The sequence below is a fragment of the Hydractinia symbiolongicarpus genome, chromosome 3 (assembly GCF_029227915.1).
Source record: "Hydractinia symbiolongicarpus strain clone_291-10 chromosome 3, HSymV2.1, whole genome shotgun sequence".
Classification (NCBI taxonomy): Eukaryota; Metazoa; Cnidaria; class Hydrozoa; order Anthoathecata; family Hydractiniidae; genus Hydractinia; species Hydractinia symbiolongicarpus.
The window spans coordinates 28,222,924-28,246,560 of NC_079877.1; the positions used below are offsets into that span (position 1 = coordinate 28,222,924).

Sequence of the window (23,637 nt, forward strand, 5' to 3'; positions counted from 1 at the left end):
AGAAGCTTAATAACTTGTCGTGGTTACTATACAAATTTGCTATCTTATTGTTGTTAATTCTGTACATTTTGTTCTTATTCAGCGTACCGTGTCAAGAAAGGATTTACTGAAACAAGCCGAAAATGTTATTACTGACTTCATTAATACAAAATCACTTTTGGAAATACAATACGAAGGAGAGGTAAGTTAAATGTAGTGTTTTTGTGTGTTTGTTTGTTTTTGTGTGCAGTTTTATTATGTGCTTTTGAGTTGAAAGCGTATGGAATGCCAAATGCACTAGTTTACGCTTAAAAATGTTTTAATATTTTGAAACTGGGGAAAACTAGCTAAAAACATTCGACATATAAAAAAAAAATCTTATGTTCTTATTTGCTACTTGTTATATTTTTTACATGGCATTGTGGCAGCATTTACAGTAAACATGTGCTACGGAGAAAATTTTCGTGAATTTTTCCATGGGTTAACAACTAGATTCTATAATAGCCATAGTCTGTATGTGCGCAGAAAAAAAACTTGTGCTACGAAGAATCAAAATTTTCATGCATGAAATAGAAATGCTACATATGTATAACAGGCGAATTTCACGGGCTAACGACTAGTCTATTATAATGCTTATTGTTCACGTGTTAAAGCTGTGATAAAATCTGAGTATAAAAAACTGCTGATGTGGTTGTTTTTCATACTATGAAGATAGCTCACTTGATCCTTGAAGTAATATTCAAAAATAAACAAAATTTGAACGAAATTTGGTATTTTTATTTGCCAAACAACACCTAGTAAATAGTTGTTAGTGTATGTCTAATTGGCACAATAAATCGTTGATTGAAGACTTCTGTTCCCCTTCTTCAGGTTGGTACTGGTCTCGGACCAACATTAGAGTTTTACACGTTGGTATCTAAAGAGTTTCAGAAAGCTGACCTAGAGATGTTTCGTGGTGATCATATTGACATCTTTGAGGGTGAAGGTCAGACGATTAGTTAGTGGTAGAAAATGAGCTTTTTAATAAAAGGGCTGCCACAGGTCCTATAAAGGCTGAAAACAAAAAGGTTTCTTAATAGTCTTAAAAAATCATTGATTTTTTTAATTTAACTCAGATTTCTTATATCTCATCGAGAATGTTTTAGGGTTTATGCTTATCAGTTATCATACTTTGTTAGCTTTTCCTATTAGAATACTTTTTTCTTCCTACATTATTGTATTCAAGATCAATTGTTGATACCTAATCGGCTTTTTTTTTAGCTCTAAAAATTTTGTTTTTGGTCCTTTAAAATTTGCCGTTTACTTAAAATTGTTAATTTTGGAAACGCCCAGCAACTGACGAGACAAATGTCTAAGAACTCAGAAACATAGTTTAAAATAATCCTGAGAATTTTTAGGATTTTCATTACCAATATATTTTACGGCAACCTGTTAAACATCTAGTTAACACAGTTTGACACAGTTTCGTTCAATAATTGCAATTTTAGGTGATTCCCAAACAAAGTTGAAGTATTTCTTTTCACGAGATGGGTTATTCCCTGGTGAGTATATATTTTTTGTTATGACAGAGGTAAACCTCGTTTTGAAGCATCACTACTATCCGGTATTTCGAGGAAATATATTTCGGACATATTTTAAAAATCTAACAAAGCAGCTGTAAGGTTTCAGTGTACTTTCCGGTCTGTATTTGATACAATCTTTTTTAAAGAAGAACAGATTTCAACTAATATAACATATTTTTACATAAATTGTTTGCACTGTTTGACTTTTCATTCCTTTTTTTTGCAGCTGCTATACCAAAAGGCACGAAGATGGCACAGGTTACAAAACTGAAAAACAAATTTCGATTCCTTGGCCGATTTCTCGCCAAAGCTTGCATGGATTCCAGAATGGTAGACATCCCGTTTAGTCAAACATTTTACAAATGCATGTTAGGACTGGAAAATGAATTGGATTTATCTGATATGCAATATGTGGATAGGACGTTACACAAATCACTAAGTCAACTGTACGAAGTGATTTTACAGAAAAAAAAACTGGAAGACGACGCTGAAAATACTGAAGAATCTTTACAACTAGCTTTGGACAGTTTAACACTAGACGGTGTATTAATTGAAGACCTTGGTTTGGATTTTGTATTACCTGGTACTCACATCGAGTTGAAGAAAGGAGGCAAAGACATTGCTGTCACTATTGAAAATCTGGAGGAATATTTGCAGGTATGAAATTCTGGAAAAATTAATTTGTCATGGAGAATTCAGTAATTTTGCAACAACAAAAAAAGATCGCCTGGAAAAGTAATCATGTTGAGTTAGATCAAATCAAGATATATAAATCTGTTTGCCAACTTTCCTCGAGAAATTCAGCAACAACAAAATTTGGCGTGATTATTCATTTTGCCCTGATATCTCGACCAATTTTGTCTTACCTTGAAAGTCCTGGAATGTCTTTGAACTTACACTTCGATTTTCTGTGGCCACATTTTGTTAGAGATCAGAGCTAGTATAGATTTGTTTTTATGATTTCTCACAAACTATACTGTCTGTTTTATGATTTTCTTTTATCACGTGACGTTAATACGTTTTAGAAACGAAATGTAAAACATATTCACTGTAACAACAACACCTGGAAATCAATAAATGATAATTTTTCGCAAAATGTAACCTATTTTTTCATTGTTGACCATTTACACATTTAATATTGATATTTATTTAACTAGTCTGGAAAAATACACGAGTTCGCTCGTCCTTTTTATACCGCATTGCGTGCGTCTCGCTACCTGCGCAGCTAAGCTACTATTTTGCGTGACAGACAGATGGACGGACAGACGTATACGGGTATTATAATATAGATAGTAGGCGAAACTGGGGATTGTAGAATAACAAATTCTTTATTCATTTTTTCAGTGTGTGATTCAGTTGAGTTTAAAGGATGGAGTACATCGTCAAATTCAAGCATTCAAAGAAGGATTTGAACAGTTCTTTTCAATCTCTTCCTTGCAGATGTTCTATCCAAATGAGGTAAGAATGACCAGTGTTCTACCTTCCCACCCCCACCCCAACAACACAAACACACCCCTTTATTTTTTCTTCCTTCTTCTTAGATGGAGTTACTGTTATGTGGTAGTAAGAATGAAAAGTGGGACGTGAAAGGTATTATTGTACTTCAGCACAGTAAAACTCGCATTAATAAGTGTCCACTAAGTATTAAGTCTAAAACATTTTTTTCAAATTCTGCATGATTTTCGAATTGTTCTATAGAATTCGGAAAGTTTTATAATCTTTAGTAGATAAGTTTTTATGGAGATTTCATTCAAGCAACAATATATAACAAATGATTTCAAAACTTAAATTTTGATTCCATTATATTTCTAGAACTAATGGAGTGTTGTAGACCTGACCATGGTTACACTACAGACAGGTTTGTATTTATATATTCATAATCAGTCGTGATTAGTATGTGCAACCGTGAGATCTTCTAATCGCTCTAATACCCCATTACCGTTTTATATTATTTGTTTTTGTAATAGCCGTGCTGTCAAGTATCTTTTTGAGATTATGAGCAAGTATACATCAGAAGAACAAAGAATGTTCTTGCAGTTCATTACTGGTAGTCCAAAGTTACCTGTTGGTGGTAAGTTGTAGTTCAGCAATTGTTCATAGTCCTACTTGTGTTTTCAAATCGTGCCCAAATTTTTCTAAAACAAGAAAAACACGAAAACAGTGACTACCGTAGTGCGTTTATTCGGAGCATTACCTTGGTTATAGTTACTACTTGTTTCAATTTTTACTTATTCAATATTTAAAAGCTGCCACTGTAGACTTTAGACAGAGCTTTTGCTAAGAAGTAAATTTTAAGTTGTGAAATTGGGGTAAAAGATTTAATGTTCTAAAAAACCTAAATGTTCTAAAAAATGTTTTTCACGTGAGGTTGAAACCAAAAACGTCTGTTGCATATAAAAAACGCGTGTAACGCAGATGCGAACGTTTCAGTGAGATAAAGACAACTGTTTTACTTTCTTTTAGGATTTAAAAGTCTAACACCTCCCTTAACAGTCGTTCGTAAGACAGTGGATGGTAGCTTAAATGCTGACGACTATCTGCCCTCCGTCATGACGTGTGTGAATTACTTAAAGTTGCCGGACTATTCAACAGTGGAAATCATGAGTGATAAATTAAGGACGGCATATTTAGAAGGAAAGAACGCCTTCCATTTGTCATAACGCAACATCTCCGATTGCAAACGATGGAGGATAATACGGCGTCAGTATATAGCACATGATGCTCAGTCAGTGGTTATGATTACGTTTTTTAATCTGGCATCTTAAACATTTAGCCAGGACAAGACAAGCAAATGATAACAGCCGGCTTGTGTTTTTTTGTAAGCTACATGACTCACATGAATATTTTTTATGCCTTGTCAGCAAATATTAATGTCCAGAATAGTCGAGGAATGTGTAGTCGACATTCAAATCACATGACAAACTACTGATTCGACGCCCCTTTGGGTAAACTTTTAACGAATCAAGTAAAGCATGCTATTTGATCTTGTTGAGTGCTTACGTCTGCCACCCGTTTTTGTCGACAGTAGTTTCTCTTCATCCACTTTATAGATCACTAGATCCATCCTCAACCTTTTTTTTTTAACGCTGTTGCGTTTATGTTTTTAAATCGTACAAAATTCATATTGAATTTGAATAACTAAGAAATTACTAATTTTTGACCAATCTGTATTAGAACGTGGACGCAGTGTGGAAATTCGCATTTAAATTCTTTGTGCGAAGCCTGTCGCAGGGGGCTAAAAAAGAGTAGTTTAAGTGTGATACATGTAGTTAAGATTTTTACAGATGTTTCTAATATTGCTCCAATAGAAAACGTATGTTTAAGATTTATTTTGTGTTTATATTTTGATGCAGACCAAACGGTGTACATCATTCTTTTTTGAAAAGAAAAAAAATAATACAATATCAATGTTGTTTTTTTCTTTAAGACTAAACACTTGTTTAGGACGCAAATTCTAGTATAGCATTTTGAACACATACAGACTGGTTTGGTTATTATACAATGTTATTTAGACTTAACATTAATGACGGAGATCTTAATTGAACCTTTTCGTAGCCATTCAATAAGCAAAACGACATATGGGAAAAGTTGGACCATAGATCCGGGACATTTAGAAGAAGAGCCCCAGGATCCGGGACGCAGGTTAAATGTTTTAATGAAACATTCCCAAGACCAGGTGTTTCATCAGAGTATACATCTATACCTTTACGATACCATTACGATGTGGACCAGCGCTTTGTCTAACGAATGTCTACTTCATGTTCATCATATTCATATCATATTCATCAAAAGAATACGGTGAACTTAATCTTAACATTTAATGGACGGGTCCCGGAAATAACCAGGCCTGAAAACTACGTTGTCATGAGAAGCGTTTTCAAGTTTTAGAAATAGGTACAAATTATAAGCCGTTCTTAGTCAACAAGCGCAGCACAAGTTTGGGGAAGCTGATTATTTATTGATTGTAAAAAGCGGGATCTTGTCAAGAACGCCCCGCACCACAAGGCTTAATTCTCGGTGAAAGCTTAAGTAAGTAAGCTAATAACTCCGACCTGTTATCTCGCCGTCCGAAATTATCAGAAAGAAAAGAAAGCCCAGGGGATGAGATTGGCAGAGGCGCATATCAATAAATACAGATTGACTATTACTTAAGCTACTAAAGCTTTACAAGATATTTGTTTTGCACCCCCGTCCTTTATATATTTCGTGTTTCCGTGGCACGGTTTTTCTTGCAGGTGGGATAGACAAGATACTGTTATTATTAATATGAAATTACGTTAGCCAGTGGGAAATCCAATGGAAATATCCAAGGATTTATTGGTGCTTAGGTTTTCACCCATCTTAAATATTCCCACATCAATATTTTTCCCCACATCATTATTTTTTCCCGCATCAGCATCTCTGCCTGTTAGCAATAAGTAACGAAATATGTGAAACCTTATTCTAAATTCTAAAAAACCACACACACTGTACAAACCAAATTCTTAGGAAAACTAAAAAAGATGTAACAAATTTCATAAATAAATTAAAATGTAACACATACTTTTTGACGAGGGTCTAGCTTAAAGCTGCGCCATAGTTCTTGACAAAAACGCTACACCAAGTCTTTTTTGGATATTTCTTGAAAATTTAGTATAGCCCCGTCTGACTAAAGTCAAAAATGCGCTGAACTGTCCACAATGTCCGCATGGAACGCACGCATCTAAAAAATAGGGAAGTCTGTTATGATTAGTTCTAAATGCGTGTTAGGAATGTAGGTTCCCATAAGACTGCATAACGAATTTAACAAGTAGTTACTTGTGTTTTTCAGGAAGATGTGAAAAGAATTAATGAATTTATTTTATTTTCTTTAAAGATAATTAACTCCTATATATACGGAGGTGTGTGGCACTCGAGGGCTAAAATATGCTGATATCAGTAAAGTACAAGAGCTAAATATATTACTTTAATATGGCTAGCTGCACAAAAGATTTTTCAAGACATTCTGTCATATTAAATAAAAATAGCTAGCTAGTTATAACTCCCATAACAGTGAACAGTCAAGAATTGAGTGTATAGCTAGATAGGTATGCAAGGCATTGCATGTTGGTAAACATGTTTCAAACTGAAACCTATATTTCATAAATAAATTTCTGCAAATGCTCAGGTTTCTTTTATCGAACGGGAACCTATTTTTCATAAATAATTTGGTAGATTTTCAGGTTTATTTTATGAAATAACAAAATTTGGGAAAGTATAGCCAGAAGTAATGAAGCAGGAAGACTTAAAGTCTCCAGGTTAAGACTTAGTAAGCGTAAACTGTTTCACACGGAGGACACTTAGTGTAATGTGTTACAAATCCAGTGGAGCGCTTATAGCATTAAAGGTATAATATAATTTTCATAAACCAACATTCACAGGACTAATGATAAAGATAAAGCCTATTGTTACTTCTGCAAAGCAAATACAGTTGTTTAGCATTTTTCATTTTGCATGAAAACAAAAAATAACTTTCTAACCACTTTGTATTTATACGGCATAAAATTTAGATTATGTATTTGGCACTGTGTTTTAGAAGCACATTCCCACTTTCTCTGAGCTGGATAAGGTATAAGATAAGGTCCTAAACCTATCCCACATTTTATCTGTTTGAATTATTTTGAATTCTGAGAATCACTTTGAATGTTTTCTGTACACATGTCTTGTCAAAATTGATATGCCCTCAAAAACAGTTTATCGGAGTCTCCAAAAATGGCTAAATTCAAGAACTCAGAAACTATGATAGTAGTAAAAAAAATTTTTGGGTTCATTTCATCAAACATCTAAAAACATGCAATACTAAGTTTCAAGTCATTATTTCAATTTTTGCTGAAGTAATAGGACTTTTACTTAGTATAGTTTTAGCATAGTTTTTCATACCGCTGACACCAAAATGGCTGCAGGGACTAATCGGTTTGAATTTAATTTATAATATTTTAATAACAACCTTTTTTTCTTTATGTGTTCTAATTTTACTGCAAAAGCTGTTGGATAGATTATGTATTAACATTAGGATAAGGATGAAAAAGTTGGTTAAAAAGCTCAGCCTTGTCCTTTCATACCTAGTCTAGCTAGTTATAGCGAAATAGTTTAATAATCAAACTTGACCTATTTTACTGAGTATTAAGTAATAAATGCTAGGTTAATCCTAAATGTAACTATAGTAGCTAAGCTACCTGTAAGAACAACATCAAACCACATCGAGGCTGTTCTCTTTTGTAAACAAACCCATTGGTATTTTTCTAATAAGTACCAAATTTTATGTGTGTATTTCTTGTGCTTATGAGTGTGACCAAAGTGCCCTGTACGTAAATCCTAAAAATTTATGTCATTGGCTCACTCTTTACGAATGACACCACATAACAAAGGAAAACCATGCTTTGCTACTTGCCGTAACCTATACTGAGATTTGGTTGTGATATATATCAGAATTAATTGACTTTAATTTATTTCTTGCTTGATGTAAACAGGTCACGCGTTTTATTCTCATTTCAAAAAATCGCTACTCTGCTCTATATATAACACCAAACAGTTATTTCTAAAAGGTGTTGTTATTTTGTGAAAAAAAAATGGCCGAAAAAATTGTTTTTCCTGATATTTTTCTGGAATAAAATGGATTGCACAATTGTTTAAATGTCCTTGGTGAAAAATATCAAGAGAAAAAGATGTGCAAAAAATCGAATGACTTCAAATTTTTCAAAGCAGTGTGGGAGCATGGTTTTAGGTCTAGTCAGCGGCCAATGTACTTCATTGCACATACTTGTGGACAAAGAACTTGACGGAAAATGCCATCATATGGAGACCTACCTTTCCTTACACTAACTTGTGGTCACGAACTTTGAATTTTCTTCCTTCATTCCATGGTAGTGTTGAAGCTTTATTTGGGACCCTCCGCAGTGAAATTTATACTTCACGCTGAAGGAGAACAATGATGCACAACATAATAATGCGGAGAAAAATGTATAACGGGTTCTGTATGGCGGAGAAAAATGTATTACGGGTTCTGTATGGCGAAGAAATCTGTATGGCCGGTTCTGTATGGCGGGTTCTGTATGGCGAGGAAATACGTATAGCATGTTCTGTATGGCGGAGAATATGTATGGCGGGTTCTGTATGGCGGATTGTATATGGCGGGGAAATAAGAACTAGTTCTCTATCATATTCGATTTTCAGGTAGTAGGTACACAGAGTAATATTAGCGACGGCCCTCGACGGCCGTCCGGTCTGTAAGGTAACCGAATTCATGAAATAATGACGCTACTTTGAAATTTTTTGACATAACCTTTAAAATGAGAGCCCGATCGTCATTTTGTGTTGAAGATGCACGAAATACAGATACCCGGAATATGAACCAACGGACGGACTGAAATATGTATGATGTGCTAATCTGTGGAATTTTTCTACACCTGAAAACTAGTTATAATTCTTACGTTACGAATTAACCAAAATAATAATAGGATGCATTGTTAATTTTGGCCTACATAGATTGACGTATAAACAAGTCTTTGTGATCACGTTACGGAAATCAGTCGTTTCGTATTGTTTTTACGATACGTCATCAACCGAAACTTTCACATGTTTACATTGACACCATCTTTAATTGTTTCATATGACGTAAGCTGTTCAGCAGTTTTCGCAATCGGAACAAATTGCTTTACGTCAACTCTCGGGAGATATCAACGAGTGTCTATAAACATAGAGCTGTTTGCACAAACTATGAGTCAACGAGTAAATCCGTTCCAAAACGCATTAACCGAATATGTCACGAGACATTCCGATCATTTTTTTCAGCATTCTAGAATATAATATATATTCTTTTGCCAACATTATCGCCTTTCGTTAATTATTTGGCTTATCTGGATCTGTAAACATAATTTTCTAAAGAATTTTACATATCCTAGATTTTTACGATGTAGCATGCTAAGAGTCGACGTTTGGTACTACCAAAATTATATATTATGAATTCCCTACTAACAAGCATTTAATTTTTTTCTTTGTAACAAGATGAAAAATAATAAAAACCTTTTATACAACCAGGTAATGAAAACTGTATTGTTTTCAAAATAGTAACTGAATTGCAACTTCGAGCAAACAATGCAGCAAATAGACAAGTCTTGTGACCGAAAAAAACGCACGACAGACGAACTTGTGAACCATCCACGTGCTAACGATCAATATGATAATAATTAATGCTTTTTTTTCCCGCCAAATTCAGTTAACATAGAGAAGCTGTGAGACGTAACTTTTTAAATATTTCTCAAATATGAAAGTAGTAACAACAATTTTAAATTTGATTTCTTTTACAAAATAAGCACATCCGGCTTCAACCAAGATTTGAAAATAGCTTAGCTATAAGACTTCTAAAGAGAGCTGTCTAGATGAACCATGTTTGGTCAAAAGCATGCTATGTAGTAATATCTGTACTTAAAAATCACACGAAGCTTATCAAGCAATACTGTAAAGTAACATTTCATAGAAAGGTCAACCAAATACTTCAGAAACCGATGACGCGTTTTATTGATTGAAACAAGAGCCGTATTTACGGCACGACGGTTACGTGCTCTCCGCCCCAGATGCATTTTTCTCATGTACAAACGCCTTTACTGTAAATATAACTTTGGAACTTCTACGCTTAGCGCCGTTAAACGTCACTAATATTGACCAATGTTTTGACACCTCCTTGTTGTTTTTGTAAATCCAGTGTTGTTAATAAAAGGACGTTTTTTGTATTCATTACTTATAAATTTAAATCGCGCAAAACAAGTAAGAAATAGTAGACGAAGAAGATTTATCAGGTATGAGTTTCTGTATGTATTTCAATATATTTTCAATTCATAAGTTATGTATTTTAAAATTACTTTTGTTTTGTCGTGCACAAGACTGATTTTTCATTTAACTTTTTTTCTTTTTAGTGGCGCGTTACATTTGACATTTAATGAAATATAATTCTCTTTTTTTCTGAATTATCCTTTCTATCCACATAAGCAGTAGAAACTAGTAATCAGCACTTAAAAACCATCAAGTATTATAAACAGACAAGTTAGCCCGTAGAAAATTCACGAGAATCAATCAACCATATTGCATTTGCTCCTTAGATTAAAAATATTTCGTGCATTCTTGACACAAATTTGGTCCTCGTAACCTAAAAAATACGACTATTACTATACCGGTAGTGCAAGCGTTAATTCAAGAGGGAAAAGAGAATTGGAGGGAAAGTGATGATTAAACTTACAATGTACTTATTCTCTATTTAATTCCCACCTATAAAATTTGACTTGAGTCTTGATTTTATACAGAACTGGAAAATTTGACTTGATCACCCAATCTGAGATTTACACCAGAGTTGTGCAGAACTGCACATGCGCTAAAGTTTTTTACACATGCGCAACGGAGTCATGACTGTTTACACGAAAATTTTACAAGCGAAGTACCAAATAGTTGAGTCCAATTGACAAAAATATAATCAACTCTAAATTTAACCTATCATTGTAAACATTAAAGGCTGGGTTACACCCATCTCGGCAGAATGAGAACTTGCGCAATAAAATCTTACGAATGAATTTAATGTTGCCATAAATAGATGCGCAATGCATTTTCTAATTTGGTTATTTTGTATGTGCCACAAAAAGTTACGAAAAAAAATTAATTAAAAAAAAATTATGGTATTATATTATGGATAATAAGTAATAAAATAAATAAGTTATGAAACCCTTATCTCTGTAATAGATAAAACGTAAAATTGTCAAATGAAGCTAGAAAATTCCTAAGTTGATTACATCATAATATCAGGTTTAGTTAGTGTGACCATGGATATACAAAAAGTGTATCTATGGTGTGACTTTCTCAAGATTGTTGGGAATTGATATCATTTTGTTTTCTCAATAAACTTTTTTTCACACCAACTCAAACAAAACTATAAATATAATTTACCATTCTCTTCCCCAGATCTCTTTGAAATAAAACTTAGGTTTATCTCAAAATCCCTGGGGTAGAGAATGATAATTTATTTGATAAACTTAAACCTGTTTATCACGTATGACAAGTTGCATGATGAAAGATGTAGGAATGATTTTGTTGAGTGAATTACAAATAAGTTTTTAATTAAAACAATATTTATATATACATTAAGATATAAAGTTAAAGATATAATCAGGTGTTTGTCCACAAATATACTTTTATGTCATTTTAAGTCAAATTGACGTCAATTTACATTTCTTTCTTATGATTTGGAAATCCGAAGGATGGAAAAGGAATGAGATTTAATTTTTGTCATTCCATAATTGTTCGACAACCTTTCTTTGTCTGATCATTTGTTTACATAAAACGTCGTTACCTGTCGCTGTCGGTAATTTTGCCACAACGTCAGTTTTCGTGTTGTCATTCCTATACTATTTGTTTTTTCACTTTAATTTGGAAAGAAACAACATTATTCGAGATGGACTCATTCTGATTTTCTTCATAATTACTAAACTAAACGAGTTTAAAAATAACATATTCTAGATATAGAGGAGTTTAACAAAAGTTTAAATTAGCTATGTGCAATGGAAAGCTAAAGTATGACCCAATAACTGAAATGAAACAGTAACAATGTTGTCATATGACGACATCTTCCACATATGTTGAACTCATAAGTCCTTTCTACTCGTGATAAGTTTTCCTGTTCGAGCGATCATACTAGGATCTGTTTTGATTTCATCCCAACCTTGTCCCCAGGGTTTTTTGCCTTTTTCACATCAAGGCGGTGGTGAAATCTTGTTTAGCCGTCAAGTAAGCCCCAGCGGCTTTGGCATAGGCAACAAACCCTGGGGACGAGGGTGGATTTTATCCATTGTAATATAAAACGTGATTGCTTGGAAGAATAATAATATTTAAATAGAACACCGAAATATACATTGTCAACGAAATTGGTTATAGAATAATGAACAAAATGTGTTGTAGAAATGTGAATAATTTAAACATCTTTACGCACTATCAACCAAAATGATTTTAATTTTTTCAGATATGAAGAAAATACTGCTTCTGCTAGCGCTGCTAGAAATAGTGCTGTCTATGCCGCATCCACCTGGCGCGCAATGCGACACGTGTGATGTAATGACATGTGATGACGCCAGTGACTGTCCTCACGGTGTCACTAAAGATAAATGTAATTGTTGTGATGTTTGTCTTCGGCATGATGGTGAGAAGTGCGGTGGCTTGAACACTCGTGAAGGAGTATGCGATAAAGATTTGTTTTGTCATGTACGCCATCCAAATTCACGCAAAAATATTTTTATTGCTCAAAAAAGTGGCAAATGTGAACCAGGTAATATTTTTGAATCGATTTTTTCAATTTTTTTATTATATTTATTTATTTATATTTATTTATAATTTTATAATGTTTTATAAGATTTATTTTTTCCTACTACACGCATGCGCAACTAAACATTTCACTAAATTAACACTGTTTTGAAATTCGCGTGCTAATTATTTGAATGTAAATTTCTTATTAGTGTTAATTTATATGATCAAATTAATTAATTTAGGCGTTAATTAAATCTATAATAACTTCTACGTTATACAAAAGAAGTTAAACAATGTCTTACTGTGGGCAAAAAGAACACAAAATTCGTATGTTTATCGAATAAAACGTTTTGCTCTGTATTTCTGCTTTTTACCGCCTTAATTTTTTTTGGGCGCTATTGTTAAAAACGTTAATTTCCAAAATTTTAATTTCCTACAACAACATTATATCGCATAATGCTTGAGAATCTTAACTTCAGAATTTCCGTTTCTCTTTTCAATAACTAAAAGGCGAGAGAGATTAACAAAAATTGAAAAAAAAATCCCGAGAAAAAAGCAAAATTTTAAAGTTACAAACTTGAGAAGTGTAGTATTAATGAAACCAATAATTTGCCTTCCTATTTCAGCTCTTGTTTCATTATAGTCGCTTGCAAAAATGTTACATGTGGTCTTCATCAATGGTGTACATTGCAGAACAACAATACTAAATGTCATTGTAAGGATGACTGTGTCAATGTCAGCATTCCAGTATGCGGATTAACCAATGGGGTAGAATATAGAAATCCATGTGAACTGAAGAAAGAAGAGTGTCAAACTCAAATTAAAATTGAATTTCTTCCAGGACCATGCGAAGGTATGTGTACAAGACGCTATATTTGTTTTTTTCTGACATCAAAGTTATTAGTTAATTGAGTTTCCTTATTCTTCCAGCTTTTATTATTCTCTTAATTCGCGGAATAAATATTCCTCTGGCATATATAAATATCAGAATTATTTGTAAAGCGTTATTCACCAATTAAATATCGGGTAATGTTTTAAACATCACGTTAATTGAGTGACATTTATTTTTTAGAATGCACACATAAAAGTGTTGTATACAAACATGGCGAAACGTTGATGACGGACAATCCATGTGAAGTGAAGTAAGTTGAAGCTCTTTCGTTTGTTTTTATTTATTTATTTACTCATCAATATAGTACTCGAGGACATGAGAGAATGAAAGGAGCTGTAGCCATATACATAATATAATTTGATATTTTTTAAACAAATCAAGTTAAAATTAAGGTGTTTTCTCCATTTTAAAAAAAGTTTTTTTTATGGATTTGGTATCTCTAAAGACAGTAGCTTATTGTTTATATTTTTGACTTAACAGGACGTACCCGCAAGGCTATTGTTCTCGATGCCACCTTAAAACTTCTCTATACTGAGCAAAAAAGTTAAAGATGGCCATAAATAATTATTAATTACCTTTAGGAAAATAATTTTCACGGAAATTATATTTCGTGAATTTTGCAGGGTTTTTTATCAATTTTTTTTCTTATTTTTTTATTTTATTTACCTACAACTACACATAATATATATGTAAATTTCAACTGCAGCAGTCTTAACGTTTCCGAGCCAAAACTCCTTAGAAAACTGTATAAAGAAGAAAGATGTCAATAAAATAATTTTTTGTGAAATTCGCAAACCTAAAATAAAACCGCCAAATATTAGGAATTGAATTTCGCCAAGGTTGTATTAGCATTTACATTTATTATTAGAACTTGTCGACACGGAAAGTTTCAAGAAACATTGGATAAAGAATGTCTAAAAGGTCTTGGCTTCACTTGCACTACTGGTTCAAGCAAATACGCTGACATTAGTTGCAATGAAACATCTTTCTGTCAAGTAGCAGTTCAAAACGATGATGAGTTTCCCAATTTAGGGAAGTGTATGGAGTTAGACCCAAGTATGAAACTACTTCTCTACCATATAAAAAATGTTGAAGCAAGTGTCTCGTTGTATCCATAAAAAAAAATAACAAAACACATATATCTTTCTTGTCGCATTGTCGCATGGAAATACATGCCTTTATTTTCTATGCAATAAAAAATGATTCTTTTATCTTTCAGATAAATGTATAATGGATGGCAAAACATATCAAGTCAACCAAACTTTTATCAATGAAGCATGCGATGGACAATGTAAGTGTTATGGTGGGAATCGAGTTGCTTGCGTATCTTTGTGTCCACCACATTATGCTGTCTGTTCACCAGACCAAACGTCTGTTGAAGAACCTGTTCTTGTTTCAAAGGATCCAAAGTGCCACTGCCTTCGCAATAAATGTGTACCCAATGGTAAGGAGATGTGATTGTCTTCCTGTTTTGTTCCATTAAACTACTTCAATACAACCTGCATTGACGGGTCAAAAGCTGCAGTCAGCTCATTGAGCAAACAGACAAACAGGTTCTGTTAAATCTTCTCTATTGTTTTCTTATAGCTGAAATTTGTAAAATGAAACCATATGCTGGACCATGTTTTGGTTATTTTGAAAAATGGCATTTTGACACTAAGACAAAAAAATGCGACACATTTATCTATGGTGGATGTCGTGGAAATGCCAACAATTTTGAAACAGAAGAAGAATGTAAAAACACTTGTCAGCGGCATAACGTTGAGAAAGGTAATGTGCTTTTAAGAATTTAATACATACATATACACATATATCTACTTTGACCGCTATATTTGATATCTACTTTTACTGTATGCAACATTGATAACATGCAATGATCGTTCTAAAGTACAGTTTAAAATTGTAATATTGCTGGTTCATGGTTGCTAACAGCTTCCAGTCTTTCATTAGAATCATGTTACGTACGTCTAGTTCCTCCTCGTTGTCTATATTGAGCAAGTTATCACTATAAACCGTTTGAATTTAGACATTGATGACAATAACGATGACGTAACCGAAGAAACAGGAACACCAACAAAAAGTGTAAAACAAGGTCCAAAAATGAGTATGTGACTTCTCTTTTCTGATTAAAGAAAAGATTGTTATAATCAATTAATAAGCAAGCAAATACAAAAATAATGTAATACAGTAGCTATAGGTTTTAGACATCTTTATATCTTTGCATTTCCAACAGGTTCCACCGATATGTATATCCAAGGAACAGTTACTTTTGCTGGTAAAGAGCAAGTGTTACCATCGAAATCATGCTTAATGGTATTTTTACAAGACAACACCTACGCGGACGCCGAATCTATCACTTTATCCAATACAAAATTTGATCTCTCAAACGACGATACAAGACAAAAGTTTCGTTATACCTTCGTAACAAAAAAGCCCGACGAGTCGGAACTTGATAGATCATTTTCACTGTATGCAGCTTTACACGTTGGTTGGTGTCCTCTAGGACGAGAAGCTATCAAAGCTGGAGATTACATTATGGATACTGACCATCCGCTCGACATTAGGACTGAATCAAATAGATACAACAAAGATGTTACCTTAAACTGCTATAGTAAGAACAGATGTGAATATAGTGTATAGTTTTTATGCACTTCTTAAAATACCGTTGTCGAAATTATAAGGCTGATTTGGATAAATTTAAGTCTTCAATTTCTTTATTTTTTAGAATGTTCAGAGGATTTAAAAGATACAAAATCACCATTTGGTAAGAACAAAATTTTAAGTGGATTTTGCAATTATTTTCTAGGAAGTTTTATGTTGCCAGGAACCTTCCAAATAGCAGAAGAAAACATCTTACGTAAATCTATGACACATCAAGAGCTATCTTCTCTTTTTTAGAACAATCAATATTTGCCGATGAAGTATCAATAGGTTGGTTAACTCTTGCTTTCTACTACTTATTACGCATCAAGCTCTCTCTATACAAAATTACAACGGCAAAACTTTCTATTTAAGGTGGCGGTGAGATGACTATAACAGGTGTTATTAAATTTCCTCACGAAGTTGGAAAGTTGCCCACTCCATCATGCTTACGAATACAACTTCGAGATGTTTCTAGAATGGATGTTCCTGCTATTGTGCATGGTTCTACTGAAATCAATGTCACTGGAGTATCGATTGGTGATACCTATTCTTATATCCTGCAATTTGAAAAACCACCACATTCAAATTACCCATATAAATATAGCATGAGTGCTGTGTTGAATCATGGATGGTGCCGTGGGAACAATTCAAAAGAATGGATAAGAAAGGGTGATTATACTACAGACACAATACACCGAGTTATAGTGTCAGCTTCATCAAACGATTATGATATAAATATGAAAATGAAATGCTATGGTATGATTCATCCCATTACTGACCTTTTTCTTATTATCATAAAAAACGAAAAATTGATTTTTTTATCTCTTAAAAAGCAATTGGTAACTGGATAAGTGGAATACAATCAGAAAACTGCAATGTAATGTTTCTAATGTTGTTTTTCTTTTTTTTTTAGCTTGCCCTGATAGTAGAGGAAAGGTCGGCACAGGTAATAAAGAAATGTTTTTTACAACGATATAAAAATTTTAAGTTCTTTTTTTCTAATCTTCCGTAAAATTGATCGCTAGTGTTTGTAGGAATTTATAAAAAACGAAAATATGTTCCTTAAATATTACTTCAAAAGAACATATTCTAACCTCGGCAATTTCATGTTTAACAGTAATATATCTTTCACTGTCATTGTAATAGACTCTCCACCAGTTGTGCAACCAGCTAGAGATGAATCTGTCATTATACCGGGAGAAGAAGAGAAGGAGGAAGAGGAGGAAAGAACTGGTGGCTTTCCAGGTAGATTTTATTTTCGTATTGAATTTAGTTGTAAGCCTTAAGCCAAAGTTGCGTCCCACGCAAGGCAAAAAATTTTACTATCAAAGGCAACTTATTTAACCAATAAACATTGTTGAAACATTAAATTAACTCAACAACAGAAAAAGAAACAGCAGTAAAAAGCATACTGTCTAACGAACTCTCAGTGTTTTGTTACTGTATTATTGTTTTCATTTTTGCAGATGTATTCAATCCATCGTCCACCGATCCTCATTATGATCTAAGTTTAAGATTTGGTATGTACAGTACTTAAAATTTGAATTATATTCAATTATTTGTTAAAAAGCTCAATGAAAGAACAAGTAAGGGTTGTCGAAGAAAGAGTAAGAAGTGTCGCTACTGGTGCATCTAGATGTTCTCCCTTTCTAAACCTTCTTGCTCCAACAAACAAGCATCTAGTTTAACATAGTTTCATGTCAAAACTACTGTTATTTCTTCACGCATTTTTTAGGTGATAAAAACATGTCCATCAAAGGCGTTATCAAATTCCCTCACAAAGTTGGAAAGTTGCCCACTCCATCATGCTTACGAATAAAACTTGAAGATGTTTCGCTCCTGGATGCTCCTTCTCTTGTGCTTGCATCTACTGAGATTAATGTATCCGGAGAAACGATTGGAAAAAGTCTGCCTTATCTTCTCAAGTCTAGAAAACCTGCTGCAAATTATCTTCAAATGTCTTACAGCTTGAGCGCAACATTGAATTATGGATGGTGTCGCGATGGTAAATCAAATAAATGGTTGCAAAATGGCGATTACTTGGTAGATACTCAACACCCTCTTAAATTGTCAGCATTATCAGATGATTATAACATGGATATCAACGTGATTTGTTACAGTACGTCTTCTCTTGTATTATTTTAACCCGAGTATCAAATAAGTAAAAAACTTAATTATTCAGAGCCGCGATGTTTATCTAATGAAGTTATTCCACAAGTGCACGAATGTGTTTGTTTTATTTTAGCTTGCCCAGCTAACAGAGGAAAGGATAACACAGGTGAGAAAATACTTCACCAAATTTATGTATTAATTTATGCACCCGTTTGTAGGACAATTCTAAAAACAAATCAGAACAAAGACAGCATATTCTGCGCAGGCGAATACAACCTTTTATAATATTTATTTTTATTTCGCCATTGTAATAGACTCTCCACCAGTTGTGCAACCAGCTAAAGATGTATCTCTTATTATATCGGAAGAAGAAGAAAAGGAAAAAGAGGAAGATATAGCCCCACCAGGTGGATTTCCATTCGGTGGTACTCCAGAAGGTCCCAAAATGAGTAAGTCAATGCCATTAACACTATTCGCTTTCCTGTCTTGCAATAGATCCATGAACAAAATAATAATGACAATTTAAAAATAATTTTAGGTGACAAAATTATCACAATCACAGGTAGCGTAAAATTTCCACATGCTGTCAAATTACCATCCCCCTCATGTTTACGTGTCAAATTCCTTGACACCTCCGTACAAGATGCTTCAGCTGTTAAACTTGGTGAAGAAAGGTTTGATGTGTCCAATCTAAACACTGAAAAAGGATATACATATGTCATTACAACAAAAAAACCAGCCGATGATGAATACTGGAGAACTTTTACTATGAGTGCAGTATTGAACAAAGGATGGTGTCCAACAGCAAATTCAAGACAGTGGCTTCGCAAAGGGGATTATTTAAACGACTTTACCCATCAAGTCTCGTTGACAAAGGAAAAATCTTCTTATAAAAAGGACATCGCTGTTACATGTTACGGTAAGATATTTTCTATCTCTGTAAATTAATTCCATTGCATCTCATTTATAAAACGGTTCACAAACAAATCGATGCAATATTGGAAAGATTAACAGTGAGGAGGAGTTTATTGGCCTCCGAAATAGACAGATACCACAAATATGAACTATCATTAATCCTGCAAATTAATTGGAATGTGAAGGTATGCTTTATCTTTGCAATTTTTTTAATTAATGTTTCAATTTTCAGAATGCAAAGATGAGGATATTGTGGCTAGTACAAAGACCAAGCCAGCTCCACCAAGTACTTTTTATATTATATTGATCAACTTTTTTGTTCTATCTTAAAATTGCTAATGATAATAATTATAATTCTTTCTTTTAGTGGTACTAGACGACTCAGAACAACCTAAACTCGGTAGGTTTTGCTCAAATTCTGCATTGAATATGCTCTTAAGATCTTTAAGAGTTTGTAGATAAAATAAGCTTCTATGTAACGAAACAATTTATATGCTTGGTATTTCAGGAAATACATTTATGGAAATTTATGGATACATTCGCTTTGATGAAAAGTTAGGCAAACTACCCAATGGGTCATGCTTAAAATACAGTTTCTTTGATGTCACCAATCTTGATGATGTTGCCATTAAAATTGATGGAAGAGTTGAAGATGTAAGTGGAATGGAAATTGGTAATAAGTACAAATACTCCCTCGGCTTCAACAAACCCAAAGATTCCGAACTTTTGAGAGATTACAGTATGGAAGCCATCTTGAATGTTGGTTGGTGTGCTACAGAAAATGATACTAAATCGATTCGTGATGGTGATTTTAGTGTGGACACAAGCCACGCTGTCATTCTGACAAAAGAAGCTAATACATATGAAGCAAATATCCTTTTGAAAAAACTTTGTAAGTTTAATTCGAGTCATGTTTTATATTTAATAGCTCTATTTGTCTTTTTATCTCCACAACCGGTTTTGTAGTTACTTACACTAGCTTCAATACCCCTTCTAAAATTTAGTGACAGTGACTATATGTATTGTCACGAAATTGTTTAAAAGCATCCTTCACAACAATCTATTTCCATATAATTTTAGGTACATCAAAGGCTTGTTTGAAAGATGAACTGAAAACTTGTTATGATTCATACTTAAACAAAACATTCAACCACAACGATATCTGGTCACGTGATCCATGTACCGAATGTGAATGTCTCGACGGGATTGATTCGTGCACAGTGATTGATTGTTTACCATGCGAAAATCCTGTCAAAGTTCAAGGACAGTGTTGTCCAAAATGTCTTGAAGCTCCACCTTTGGCGCAATGTTTCGACGCTAAAGAAAATAAAACAGTCCAGGAAGGAGAGACGTGGAATAAAGATGCATGCACATTCTGCACTTGTTCTCGTGGCCAAGAACAATGCGTTACTATGGACTGCCCAAGACCTATATGCGACAATTCAGTGTACATGCCAGGAGAATGTTGTCCAGTGTGCCCTAAACAAAACGATACTTGCTTTGATCGAACCCTTAACAAGACTTTTAAAAACGATGAAAATTGGAAGCAAACATCGTGCACAGATTGCACATGCTCTAATGGAGAAATTACTTGCGCAGCCATATATTGTAATATTGCATGTCAAAACCCTGTTTATACAGAAGGAGAATGCTGCCCAACGTGTCCTGGAACTTGTTTAGAAGACGATGTGCACTATAAGTATGGCGAGAGCTGGAAAAAGGACGATTGCACAACATGTACGTGCGATGCTGGAGCAATTATCTGTGCGTCACATGATTGTTTTTTGAGATCATGCAAAAACCCAAGAAAGATACCTGGGCAGTGCTGTCCGGTATGTGATGACATCAACGAATGCGTTAATGGAGATAACACTTATGGGAATGGTAAGTATATCTGTAAAATGCTTAATAATGTATAATAAACGTTTTTAATGCTACGGAAAATCATGTATATGTTCTTCATGATTATCCCTTACCTTTTAAAGGAGAATCTTGGACAGAAAATAATGGATGTAATCATTGCATGTGCTTGGGTGGTAAAAAGTATTGCGCGGCACCTGTCTGCAGCTTCCCTGATTGCCCTGATGGTAACATCACCAACGTAGAAGGAATATGCTGTCCGGTGTGTTCCACAAGTACAATATGCAAAGATAAGAGAACTAATCGTTCCTACATAGAAGGAAACCTGTGGCAGGAGGAAAAAGGATGCTTCTTATGTCAATGCACAGAATCTGGTATTGACTGTAATCCACCAAATACCAATCTTACAGGTTGCCGGAACGTGGCATCGTTCAACGCAGTGTGTGGAAACGTCTGTTTGGATGCATCTAAACCATCTCGAGGTGAGAATTCACATTGTGATTCAGAAAAAAAAGGTTATTTTCGAAGTATAGTATTTAGGTAACACCTCTTGCGCATGATGCAAAGCTTATTAGTGTATATTGTTATATTTTTTTAATTTTTTATAGATGTGGATCCCTGAGTCATTCAAAATATCGCACTCAAACTAAACGTAACGCCGATATTGTAGCATCATTTCATGACATAGTGAATTGATGTTGTTGTATATTAAAGTATTTAAATTTTTACGGTACTTTTTTTGTAAATTTCTAAAGAAAAAAAAAATTATAATACTTGTCATTTGTCAACATCCACCTTCAAACATGAAAACTGTACCTGGTTCGGCTGTTCAGTTACCGCAACTTCCCCTTAAACGTTAATATTTGCTCATGACTATTAAAGTTCAACAGAAGGACCTCCCTGCACATCATTTTCTTTGCTCATTTCTATACTTAGAATAACAAACAATATTAAAATGGCGTCCACATATTTCATTAGAAGAAGCATGCATGAAAATGCTCCGCATCACGTAAACTTTGATGACTTGTCGACTGTTTAATGTCGTGGGTTTTTAGCTAATATTGCGGAATTATAACATCATCGATTAGGCTTAGAAACAATTGCTGGTAGGAATGATAATCAGAGTAATGGATTTTTAATTTATGTATGTTCAAAATATTAATGCATTTTGTTTTTAATTGATGATGTAATGCATCAGTTAACATACAGTAGACTCCCGATAACTCAAACACTGGTTAACTCAAACTTTTATTAGTTCGTACTGTTTTCTATGATCCATTGGACATTTCTTAATACTTCTTTATAAAAACTACTCGTTAACTCAAACCCCAGATAACTCGAACATTCGTTTTCTCAAACTCGAACTTTTTAGTGTCTAAGTAGAAAATAAATGTTTGAAAAATGAATACTGGTATGTAATGTAGCCAGAAATTTCAAAAAAGCTGTTCTTAAGTGGTCCTCCTTACAAAGGAGTCAAAATGTCCTTCAGTAAAAAATTACTAGATTGTAACATTTGTAAATTTTATAGAGTCTGAAGAAAAAATCGCCTTAACTCGAACTAATATCTCATTTTTGTCTAAGTCCGAATTAACGGGAGCTTCGTTTAAGTCGAACATTCGTTAAGTCGAACTCACAGGCAGTTAACTGTAATTATCAAAGCTTTTAAGTCAATAATGTTGTGAGCCGATCGAGATTTTTCAAAAATATAAAAAGATTCATAGACAACTTCCAAGCTCTTTCATATGAAACTTGTTTTTCGCACAAAGTAAACGGTAGTCTTATTGAAACATTATAAAATAATTTAATCAATTTTGACAAAAGGAGTGCTGCGTTCTAATTCGTGTTATATTTCTAATTGAAAATGTTCTTTTCACAGATACAAAAATTTACTTCTTTACCTGTTAGGCTTACATTACATATAACTTTTTTATTAATTTACAGGGTTTTAGGCAATGCTAAAACATATTTTCAGAAAAAATAGAAAATAAAAATTCCCCAATCCCTGCAACACTAGGCCAAAAAAGCCCGGGTTATAGGGTCAACCTTTCTGTGCGCACTGCATTTATTAAATTTCGCCTACGTCAGCACAAAACTATGTAACCAAACATGACATTTTTGTTAGCTATCAAACTTTCCAAGTACATTTAAAAACAAGAGACTAGTTCAGAATTTACAAAGTATGAAACTTTTACCCTCCCCTACGGTTAACCGGGTCAATCAGACTCCAACATCCAACTGAAGACTGAAAGCATATATAGATCATGTCTACCATGATAAAACTGCCATCTTTAATTAGATCGAATTCATATGTAAAGGTCGTATTGATATTTTAATTTTCCTTTTAACAAATCATTCAATTGCATTGTCATGCTTTAG

The 23,637-nt window shown here is 33.7% G+C and overlaps 2 protein-coding genes across 4 annotated transcripts in view; both read left to right on the plus strand.

Annotated features, from left to right (window-relative positions):
* LOC130636640 (E3 ubiquitin-protein ligase TRIP12-like) overlaps nt 1-4,949 on the plus strand; it is a 34,427-nt gene extending 29,478 nt beyond the window's left edge. For all 3 annotated transcript variants that reach the window (XM_057446431.1, XM_057446429.1, XM_057446430.1), the window contains 9 exons: nt 83-181; nt 850-964; nt 1,467-1,520; nt 1,768-2,198; nt 2,886-2,999; nt 3,083-3,131; nt 3,354-3,399; nt 3,509-3,612; nt 4,005-4,949. In XM_057446431.1, coding sequence (XP_057302414.1) covers nt 83-181; nt 850-964; nt 1,467-1,520; nt 1,768-2,198; nt 2,886-2,999; nt 3,083-3,131; nt 3,354-3,399; nt 3,509-3,612; nt 4,005-4,201 — 1,209 coding nt within the window. In that variant the 3' untranslated portion in view covers nt 4,202-4,949. The remainder of the gene's footprint in view (nt 1-82; nt 182-849; nt 965-1,466; nt 1,521-1,767; nt 2,199-2,885; nt 3,000-3,082; nt 3,132-3,353; nt 3,400-3,508; nt 3,613-4,004) is intronic.
* A 5,293-nt stretch (nt 4,950-10,242) lies between these two features.
* LOC130636641 (uncharacterized) lies at nt 10,243-22,034 on the plus strand. The gene is made up of 25 exons (XM_057446432.1): nt 10,243-10,354; nt 12,559-12,861; nt 13,483-13,692; nt 13,912-13,981; nt 14,600-14,787; nt 14,951-15,175; nt 15,319-15,501; nt 15,758-15,835; nt 15,965-16,342; nt 16,457-16,495; nt 16,630-16,662; nt 16,747-17,130; nt 17,288-17,320; nt 17,521-17,619; nt 17,841-17,894; nt 18,110-18,493; nt 18,620-18,652; nt 18,801-18,935; nt 19,025-19,405; nt 19,634-19,687; nt 19,769-19,801; nt 19,910-20,293; nt 20,482-21,285; nt 21,387-21,743; nt 21,870-22,034. Exons 2-25 carry the CDS (start codon nt 12,561-12,563, stop codon nt 21,881-21,883), a joined length of 4,854 nt encoding a protein of 1,617 aa, XP_057302415.1. The 5' UTR covers nt 10,243-10,354; nt 12,559-12,560; the 3' UTR covers nt 21,884-22,034.
* The last annotated feature ends 1,603 nt before the right edge of the window (nt 22,035-23,637 follow it).